At 39.2% G+C, this 10,734-nt stretch overlaps 4 protein-coding genes across 4 annotated transcripts; 1 reads left to right on the forward strand and 3 right to left on the reverse strand.

Annotated features, from left to right (window-relative positions):
* Positions 1–228: 228 nt before the first annotated feature.
* GCK72_005654 (uncharacterized protein) lies at positions 229–1,609 on the forward strand (the record flags this gene model as incomplete). The annotated part of the gene is made up of 4 exons (XM_003117250.2): positions 229–297; positions 349–527; positions 576–1,440; positions 1,487–1,609. The coding sequence occupies 4 exons, from the start codon at positions 229–231 to the stop codon at positions 1,607–1,609; spliced, it is 1,236 nt and encodes a 411-aa protein (XP_003117298.2).
* A 502-nt stretch (positions 1,610–2,111) lies between these two features.
* GCK72_005655 (uncharacterized protein) lies at positions 2,112–2,611 on the reverse strand (the record flags this gene model as incomplete). The annotated part of the gene is made up of 3 exons (XM_003117480.2): positions 2,112–2,270; positions 2,316–2,484; positions 2,535–2,611. The coding sequence occupies 3 exons, from the start codon at positions 2,609–2,611 to the stop codon at positions 2,112–2,114; spliced, it is 405 nt and encodes a 134-aa protein (XP_003117528.1).
* Positions 2,612–5,225: 2,614 nt separating this feature from the next.
* Positions 5,226–7,485, reverse strand: GCK72_005656 (uncharacterized protein; the record flags this gene model as incomplete). Its single annotated transcript, XM_053725273.1, has 4 exons — positions 5,226–5,410; positions 6,187–6,214; positions 6,268–6,457; positions 7,457–7,485. The coding sequence occupies 4 exons, from the start codon at positions 7,483–7,485 to the stop codon at positions 5,226–5,228; spliced, it is 432 nt and encodes a 143-aa protein (XP_053589467.1).
* Positions 7,486–9,762: 2,277 nt separating this feature from the next.
* GCK72_005657 (uncharacterized protein) lies at positions 9,763–10,430 on the reverse strand (the record flags this gene model as incomplete). Its single annotated transcript, XM_053725274.1, has 2 exons — positions 9,763–9,870; positions 10,215–10,430. 2 exons carry the CDS (start codon positions 10,428–10,430, stop codon positions 9,763–9,765), a joined length of 324 nt encoding a protein of 107 aa, XP_053589468.1.
* Positions 10,431–10,734: the final 304 nt, after the last annotated feature.

Raw genomic sequence — 10,734 nt, forward strand, 5'->3', positions numbered from 1 at the left:
CGAAGACTTGCTTACGAGAAAAAGATTAGCCTAATAAAATCCTTTGAGTTGTCATATTCAATGAGTTCGGAAAGGAAGAGTAATCTTCTTCCCATTATTTTTGTTTCCGTTGTTTCGAATTATTTCAGTAAACCTTTCGAATTCAAATAACATTAGCTTTTTTTTCATGTTTTTTAACTATTTTATCTATTTATTTTATCGATAAAATACTTTTTTTTCAATTTCAGAATGGTATCGTATTTTCCAGAAGAATGGGACGACGATATAAAAATGAACGGGCTAATGTCAGCGATAAAGGTAAAAATATTCTAAATATTGCAATGCAAAGAAAAAGTTTTAAAATTTCAGGAGAGAATGGTAAACAAAGTAGATTATGACAGAAAAATTAAATTCTGGACAAACATGATAAACGCAAGTTGCATTGGAGAAAAGAATGCAGTATTTGACCTGCTCACATTGAAACGAAGATTCAAACGGAAAGATAGAATCCCAGCTAGTCTGGCTGTTGTCCTGGAAAAAATGAAACGGTGAGAGAAAAATTTGGAGCTTCCCATATTTCATCGAATTTATTGCAGGGACGGAGATGTGATCACTGTTGGTGAGTGGCGTGATCGCCATTCTGGATGGGTTGGATGGGGGATCTCGAAAACGAAGTCCTGGATGTTCGGAGGGTCCTCCGATTCTGAAGAGCTTCTTCATTTACCAACTGTCAAAGAACTGGGGAAGAAGCTTATAGAAATTTACAACGAAGAGCTGCGTTCAGAGGTTGATTGCACAGGAGAAGTTGTAACTTATAAAGAAATGTTTGAACGTGCAAAGCATATTATCTCGACTGTGGAGACTTTCGACATCGTTTTAGAACATTTAACCGACGTTGGAGAATTGACTGTTGGCAACACAAAACATGGAGAAAAAATTCTAAAATTCAAAGATCACGGAAGTGAAGATCCTGTCAAGTTCACAGAAGCTGACGCCAGCGTTGTTGACATTCGCAAAGCCATGACAAAGCTTGATCGAGAAATTCAGCAACTTGAGCTCAAAGTCAAGAAATACGACGAACAATGTCGAGCCTGTTTGCGCTCAGGGGATAAAGGTAGAGCTCAAAATTTTCTACGACAGCGCAAACGTGCCGAGAAGGACGTTGCTGACAAGGATATGCAGTATCAGAAGCTTCTCACAATGTTACACCAAATTTCTGCCGCCAAAAACAACAAGGATGTTCTGAAAGCATACCAATCAGGAACCGCTGCTTTCAAAGCAACACTCGCTAGGCAAGGATTGTCCCCAGACAAAATACATGAGACAATGGACGACGTGGCCAATTCTATGGATGAGTACAGAGAAATTGAAGAAGCTATTTCGTCACCGTTCGCTGGCGCCAGCGGTCTCAACGATACTGAATTGGAACAGGAACTAGAAGACTTGCTAACTGATAGCAAAGTAAGATTTTTGAATGCAGTTTGGATGATCTAAAATATATTTTCAGAAAAACGATTCAATCCATCTGCCAGAGGCTCCGACAAATCGTTTCGGATTGTTCGACAGAGAAATCACGCCCGAGGAAGATCAGTTAGAGCAACGCCTTGCAAGACTAAGACAAGCAGTTTAAAATTCTATTGATCACATTCCGTTATCCTGAACTTTCAAAAAATAAATACTTTTGGTCAGACCTGAATGATTATACTTTCCACATGTCAGGATCCTTTTTTCTCAATCTTGTTTTTTGAGTTTTAAAATAATTTTCAGTGTCAGATTCCGTACAACTATAATCGTTGCAAAAATGAATCACTGTAGCTGTTCTCAATACAAATTTGTGAGAAGTTGAGCGAGAATCTATTAAAAAATAACTGATTTTTTTTTGAGAAACACTGACGTTTGGCGCTTCCTCGCGTGCCAGTCACCCGAGATAATTCATAAACATTTTGGAAAAGTATATTATCACAATGCTGCCGTCTCCAATGGAAAGGCGCCTTCAGAATTTCGACCGTGTCTCCAATTAATTCAGGGGTAAATAACTGTTTCTAATCATAATTCAGTTAGCGGTGTTCACTTGCTTGGCTTTCAAAGTATTAACAGTTTTTCAGAACAAGTTTATAACAAAATCAACAATTTTACTCGGACTCTTCAGTACGGAGACGAGCGTTTCCGTTCGTCAACTTGATGTTAAGTTGGGCTGCGCGCTCGACGATTCCTTTGCGGCTCTTGGCGGAGACTTTGTGTGCGATCTCTCCGATGTACTTGTAGGATTGCATGAGGAGCATGTCCAAGTCCTATAAAGATTATTACATTCTCGTAAATCCTTCAAATTTTATTACCTTGACGTTTTGGACAACAACCTTCTTGTATCCGTTTGGAAGCACGAAGCGGGTTCTTCTGTCAGATCCGAATCCGATGGTTGGCATAGCGCGCATACCACGGAAGCGTCTGCGGACACGGTTGTCAATTCCCTTTGGCTTGCGCCAGCTTGGGGCTACGCGACGGTATCTGAAAAATTCTGATTAATATTTGAAAAAGCAGAAATTATAATAGTTTACCTGTCGGACTCATGTCTCTTGAACTTGGTGAGCTTCTTCTTGACAACCTTGATGTTGGTTCCGGAAACGTGCACCATTTTACCCGAAAATAACAATGATTAGTTTAGAGTATGGAGAAGAAATCCGAGAAACACGGAGATGTGGAAAACACACATGAACCAAACTTTTCAGAATAAAAAACTTTTGCGGAAGTAAAAAATTGTCTATTCAGTGTATAGAGCTGATAGTTTGCCGACTCTAGTAATTTGATAGTGATAAACTACAAAACGGAAAAAAAATACGAGAATCTCATTGATATTTCGGGCTGTACAGGAAAAAAATGAGGAACAAATATCGTTTTTACTTATTCCACTGCATTTTGAAAAAAAATAAAGAAAAAACGGAAAAAACTCGAGTAAAAGCAAGAAAAACGCTTAAAATCCCAAAAAAGAAGGCTAAAACTGGTCAATTTCGCTGCCTAGACGGCTGTTGGCTGAGTATTCAACGTTTGTATGGTATGTTAGGGCACGATTGCCCACCCGGCCTAGTTTTTTCCTCGGTCGCGTTCATTGAGTCGTCGCTTCCTCTTCTCAATACTTCGTCTTTCTCATCTTCGTCGCGATCGTCGTCACTCGTGAAATTGAAGCTCGAAGCTCTTCAGAAACTCTTTGATTGCGAATGAAAACAATTACTATAACATTGTCGTGCAGAACATTTTTGATTACTAGAAGTCAATGAGTAATGTAAAAAACGTTTACGATATTTTCTTTTCCAGTGAAGAACTTCGAAATGCTATTATCGGAATAAAAAAGTTCCGACATTTTTTACCGACGCGCAAGAGTCGCGGTACTGGTAGATCAGAAACGCCCACTCATCATATATATTTCTTCTGCAAGATCAGGGCACGGTTTCATTGAATTCGCGGGTGAAGTTTTGTTTAAAAATACCACTTTTAAAATAAAATTTGACCCATTTCCTTTAAAATTTGATTTTTTTTTCCTCAAACTTCATGGTGGAAATGAAATTTTAACGGAAATAGGTCAAATTTTATTTAAAAAGTGGTATTTTTAAACAAAACTTCACCCGCGAATTCAATGAAACCGTGCCCTGATCTTGCAGAAGAAATATATATGATGAGTGGGCGTTTCTGATCTACCAGTACCGCGACTCTTGCGCGTCGGTAAAAAATGTCGGAACTTTTTTATTCCGATAATAATTATGGATGCTTTCTTTGAAGTCCAAAAAACCTTGTCAAACCAAGTTATTCAAATGGAGGAAATAAAACAATAATGAAAAATCGAATGATATTCTACAATCTTGGAAGTACGACAAAATGTTCTCATTCAATTCATATTTTCTGACAAATTTCTATACACTGTCAAAATCTGAAAAAGAATAATCGTAGAAATTTTTATAGAAACCCTATTTAGAAACAAGGCTTACAATTAGAGATGCCGGTTTATTGGAGAAAATACAGTAAAATTTGATGGGCGGCAATTTCATTAAAAATAGACTTCGCAGACTTCTAATTCAGAAATTCCTTGAGACTGCGATTGATATAATCCAAAAGCGTACTTTCTAACAGTTCGGTTCGTCATGTAATACTGCCTTGCCGGAAAACACGATCGCGGGGTTACTCTACTTACAGAAAGTTGTGATGTCCTTCGATCATCGAATTATAAGTTATTCTAGAAAACTAATTTTAAATTAGGAGCGATTAACTAGAACACGCTTGAAAGTAACGAGGTTTATGAAAATTACATTCTAAAAAAGAAATTCCAGAAAAGTTTCAATCTGAAGTTCAAGGGTTTTTAACGGCACAACTAAAGAAGCATATTCATATTGATGCTTTTGACAAATTTCGATAAAATTTTTGTAATTTATCGTTCGTAACGTCTCAGAAATTTAACTTTCTATTATTTAGAAATGTTTAAAAATTGATTGAATTGTTAGCTTCGATCACAATATGTCCTTTGTTGGTCGCCACTACAAATTTTGGAGAGGTTATGAGTACATTAAAGCGCTGAAAACTAACTAGCAACAGTGTACATCTATTTAGTGGTTTCTGTTTCTCCTGCTTTCCTCTTTCATATATTTAAATATGATGAGTTGACTGATTATTCTCAGTTACTGACATTAAAAGAACTTTTCCTCGGATCTTCACCGTAAGTTATGATCTTCTATCACTAAATGCCTTTTAAGTTAGCTGAAAATAGTCTGTAAAACGAGGAATTTTCAAAAATATTTATTTGATAAGACTTGAAAGGATAAAATAGTCAAATCGAGTGATCGAAATGACAGCATACCAAAGTTGAAGGCGAAATAACTTAGGATATTCACTGACGATCTCTTCCGAAAACAATAGAACGTCGTGAGGATCAAAAAAGGTGCAATAAGAGAGGAATTAGGGTGATGGACACCAGAAGAATAGGGAGTGGACAAACAATTTCTTTCACGAAACAGGTACATAAGATGTTCAACAATTTTAAAAGAGTTTTTAGGGAGTTACTTGATTTTGTGACAGGTTTGGGAAAAGAAGTGGGTCAACATCGAACAATTTAAGAGGTTGGGATAAATTTTGGTGAATTACTGAGGAGTTGAGATCTATCCCCAAAAATAAAATTTTAGAGATTTGAATTTAAAGAATTGTTGCGTTTGTGATGTGGGATTCGATATTCATGAAGACTCTTCTTCCCCACTCGTAAACACAGTTTAGTCGCTCTCTTCGCCTCCTTCAGCATCATCTCCGTCCTCGTCATCTCCAGATCCTTCTTCCTCTTCTCCGTCTCCACCGTCAGATCCCTCGCCTTCTCCTTCTGAAGACTCCTCGTCGTTCACTTCGTCTTCCTCATCGTCAGCGTCTTCGTCGTCTCCCTCCTCTTCTCCTTCCGCGTCTTCTACAAAACAACAATTCAAACTCTAAATATCGCGATAAGAGATTACGGAGTTTAACACTTTCTTAATCACTTCCTAAATTATGTTTTCTATTGAGTATTTCTATAGACTTATGTGTGCGTAATCTGGCGTATGCTCTGCCATTCCCACTAGAATCTCGTCACGTCGTCGGCGTAGCTGGTCTTCTATTTTTCTTATTCCTCTGTCTCGCATCACACAGCGCAAATCAATCCGCAGCTGCGGGAAGAGGCCGTCATTCGCAAAAGACGACGATGTCGCGTCGCAGCCAGCACTCACACAAAACGCACAGCCCATACAAATTTGCGAGTCAGCAGCAGCCAGCAGCCTCTCTTCCTTCTTCACAGAGCGCTCTCTTCTTCACTGATCGACCTCCTCTTGTTCATTCAAAAGACGCGCACACTTTCGCTCACTCGCTCACTGAGACGCACACACACACAACAGCCAGCCAGCCAGCCAGGCAGGCCAGCCAACCAACCAAGCACGGCTGTTATCTTGCTGCGTCGCGGTTGAAGCGATGCGTGCGCTCGACTCCTCGCCTCGTCGTCACTCCGAATGTCTCACGAACGCTATCTCGGCCGAGGTCGGTCGTCGGTTGACGGCCTCGCAGCACCTCCACCACCACCGTCAAACACATACACGCGTCTACTAACACACTATCGGAGGATGAGAAAGGATTGAACTGGATGGAATTGACGGATGAGTCTGCTCATTCCGAACTTCGTATTTGAACTCAGTCAAAGTTGGATCTGATTCTCACCTTTGACGACCTTCTCCTTTGGTTCCTCCTGTAAAAACATAAGATTGAAAAATTAAACTTCAAGGACAGCTGACGAAATACCGACAGCAATCTACTTGGCACGTTGCCAGGGTTGTCTCCGATCTTTATACTAACCTCGGTTTTTCCGTTTTCGATTTTGGCCTCCTTGGTTGGCACGACATCATCGTTCTCGTCTCCCTTGTCGAGGGCTCGTTTCTCTGTTTGTCTCTCTTCAACAGCCGACATTTTGATAGTTTTTGAGGTAGATACTCTGAAAAAAGCTAAATGTTACAGTTATTAAACAGTGCCAATGTAATTATAAAATATCAAAAGATGACGAGAACAGGATGAAAGAGAGGAGGGAGATAGATAGAGTGCATCATGTTGACTTGGCAGCGGGCCAAGAAGGGGAGAGATAGAGAGAGTGTCACAATTCGCCCGCTAAATTCAAACATGGGATTCTGGGCGAGATGCTACCATACCAGTTGTTTGTATTCAGTGAAACGACTTGAAGCCTATTCCCGACGCGATCATAGATCTTATAGGAGAGTCCGGTGACTTAGTGTATATCACAAGAGAGGATGAGATTTCAGACACTTTCGAAAAACACAGAGCTAACTATGTTACACATGAAGAGGGAAAAGTCTAGATAAACTTACTAGTCTACACTAAGAAACCTAGATCTCAGTAAGATCAAAAGATTGATTGAAATATGAAAACTAAGGTCCTCTTCTCAACTGCTGGCCTGGTGTAGAACTAAGCGAGAAGGGGTTGCCGAGCTCCCCATTTCGGCGCGCGTGGAGGCGGAGTCTCAGTGTGGCCGGCGATTACTCTGTGTGCCTGCCCACCCGGCGGCCGCCTCCTTTCTCTATGTCTCTTCTTCTTATATGCTCTCTTCTCAAAAAAGCGATGTTTACCGTACCCGTTGGTCAGATACAGATTCAAACACATCCTAGGGGTAATTAACGTAAACAAAAACGTTTCCACGGACTAGAGGTGCGGCGATACTGTTTGAAAGCAGAAAAAAATCAGACTTGGCACGGTGCCAAGAGAGCAGAGAAAAACTCTGGCCCACCCAATACACGCACACTCACACAACTGATGTTACTCGAGGCGGCAAAGAAGACGACCAGGCCACGACAGCACGCTTGGGGTGTGTGTGAGTGTATTTGTTAGTGAGTGTGCTAGTGAGTGACTTCAAAAATCGCTCACTGAAGAAATACTTCTCGATGAGCGCTTAAAGCCAGAAATGGAGAAGGAACATACTTACGAATGAGGTGGATTATGAACCAAATTCATAAAGAGACTTTTTGAGCAAGCATACGTTTATGCTTTTTGTGAACGATACGACTGAATCGCTAAATTGAAAAATAGGGATTTATGAGACTGTGTATGAGGAGTTATACGACAGTTTTCACAATTCCGAGGAATCGTATTAAAATATACACAATTCAGAAAATCTGTAATTGTCTCACTATCCTGTGGGGAGGCGGGACCGCCCACTGGCCCAAGGCCGATGCGCACTCGTTTAAATATTGGCTGCGTGCCAAATAGTGCGACTGTTCGTTGGTTGGACTGCGCGTTTTTGTGTTGTTCTGTTGTGTTTTCAATCTGGACATATAATGAAGACAGAACTGGATAATCGATTTAAAAAACGAAACTGCATTGATCGAACAGAAAACAAGAGAGCCAGAAACTAGCATCTAAACATAGAACTTGGACGGTTTATGATGAACATGTTAATTTGGAATTCAAAATAATATGTTGAGACCAATAACTCTTATTGGTGAACACTGAATTTTGGATGAGCCTTACTCAAAAATTCTAACTTTTACAGTGAAGATGTACCAGAAATAGCGGTGAAAAACAATATTGGAGTACACGGTCTCCCATACTGCGAAAAAGAACTGCAAGGAACGTGAAGGCGATTTTTTCACGTTTTAATTCAATTCTTTTATTTTTTGCACTGAAAATTCAGTTTTTTCAGGTTTTTAGACGGCACAATGGATGAAAAAAGGTCCCGTCCTACAGAATTGTAGAAAATAAAACTCTCTATCTTATGAGCCAGAAAACGTGAAATTTGGTCTGAAATTCACTTTTTCTATACAGAAAAACTGATTTTCAGAAAATTGAGATTTTCTGCCATTTCATCCAATATTTTTTTTCAAAAAAATTGTAACAGTTTTGGAGCATCCTCAAAAACATTATGTGCAATTTTTATTAGAAAGTGTTTTCTACCAAAAAAGTTATACTCAATTTTCTGAAAATCAGTTTTTCTGTATAGAAAAAGTGAATTTCAGACCAAATTTCACGTTTTCTGGCTCATAAGATAGAGAATTTTATTTTCTACAATTCTGTAGGACGGGACCTTTTTTCATCCATTGTGCCGTCTAAAAACCTGAAAAAACTGAATTTTCAGTGCAAAAAATAAAAGAATTGAATTAAAACGTGAAAAAATCGCCTTCACGTTCCTTGCAGTTCTTTTTCGCAGTATGGGAGACCGTGGAGTATTAATTAAATTAATAATTTTAAGTTTTCGAAAATTTATATTGGCGCAAACACTGTCACGGACTTTAGCACAATGCGCGTAAAATGTTATGTTAACGTTAACAGTAATGCTACAGTATATTTCCTTGAACCAATATTTATAACCAATTACCAAATAGGTGACAGAATCTCCCGTTTTCATCAGTTTCATCAGTTTGAGTAGAGTTTAAACGAATTAATTGAGTGAAGTTACAAAATATCTGACCTGCTTCTCCTATGAAATATCAAAATGCACAACTTAGACTACATGTTCTGTTCTTCGACAGCATGGTCACAACACTCCAAAATTATTCTGCTGGGTTTTTTTCTTCTATGACAATCAGGCCTCCTCAGAATTTTTGCTCTATTCACATTGTGTACAACAGTAATCCCCCGTCTGATCTGACGTCATCTGGCATTCTTTCTTCGCAACCTATTCGTCATACACCTGCTAATAAAAAATAGTTGCACCATCCACCCTCACCATTCTTTCTCAGCAATAGTGACGTATTTGCTCGCCAACTGCTGTATTCTCTTAGTGGGTGAGCAGATGCTTGTTTGATGACGGATTACGGTACGTATTAGCGATTCTTTATGAGAAGAAAAAAACGTTGAAAGAGAAGAACAACTAGTATAAAATTGTTTCTCAAAAATACATAAATCTACGCAAAAACGAATAAAATATGAAAAAATAAAAAAGAATGATGCGACTAGTAAACGGGTTGTGGAGAGAGACAGAGAAGATGGGGATGTTCTGAGAAATGGGTGAATTGAAAGCATTCGACTGAAAATACATAAAAGGCACGAAAAAAGGAAAGAATAGTTGAAGCACCGAAAGCAAATCACGAAGTGTGGTTGGAGCGGATTTCGGCGGTCCTGCACCGAAAGCTTGGGCAAAAGTACTCCGAAAAAAGGAGTATTTTGAAACAAGAGAAACATCGAAACAGTTAAAATGGAGACGGGAACCCGAGCTTATTTACAAACAGAGATGTAGGAGAAAATAGAAGTAAAATAAACTAATAGCACAATTAAAACACAAGTTGGCGACGACTAGCGACGAGAAATGTAGAGTGGCATATCATGAGACAAGTCAATATTGAAATGGAGATGGTCGCGCATTTGTGATGGATGAGGTACCGTGTATTCGTCGAACGAGATCTGGAAATTGAAACTATAAGAAGAAATATTAGATTTAGTTATAAAGTCTGGAAATGATCAATGATAAGTTCATGGAGATTGTCTTACTCGAAAATGATACTCTTAATGGAACGAATAATACAGAAGATGTTCTAGATTCCAAGAATAACTTTCTCCATGGCTTTTTTGATGATTTCCAAACTCTTTACATTCCACTCTCAAGCTTTTAATAAATCAATCTCAAGTTATCATTCAAAGTAAACCGTAAAACATTCGCATGCCAACAGTTTCCAACTGTCAACGTTCGTACCGACAAAAGGATTTTGTTTTGATAGAAAGAAAAAGAGAGACAAATAAAACGATACCCGATACGAGTTGGGAGAATATTTGGACGTATTCGATAGACGGGGTACGGAGGTTTGAATGGACGGCGGCTCGGAGTTGACAATCGGATCACGTGAATACCATGGTGCACTGATCGGAACATTTATCACATGTTGACTGGGATGACGTGAAGAAGAAGCGGAGAAAAGTTGCTCTCGAGCGGAGAGTGAAGAAGTCGGTGGAGATGAAGAGGACATGAAGGGATGCTGAATACGTACGTTAGGAAAAAAGGAACACTCGGGACATAGGGTTTCTGAAATGTTGTCTCTTGTCTTATTTAGTTTCATTCTTTCTCCAAAGCGTTCCATTTCATACGGAACACAAATCCTGCATATTAGACACTGACACCCAGTAAATAATAAGCACACACGCACACATAAGGACGTTGAACAGGTGCATTTAATGTTAGGACACGAAGGAAAATTATGGTAGAAAGAGGAAGAATGAGAACAGTAGCCACCCGCATTCTAGGTACCTTTATCCCGGGGATGATGCGACGGT

This window comes from Caenorhabditis remanei, chromosome II, assembly GCF_010183535.1.
Source record: "Caenorhabditis remanei strain PX506 chromosome II, whole genome shotgun sequence".
Classification (NCBI taxonomy): Eukaryota; Metazoa; Nematoda; class Chromadorea; order Rhabditida; family Rhabditidae; genus Caenorhabditis; species Caenorhabditis remanei.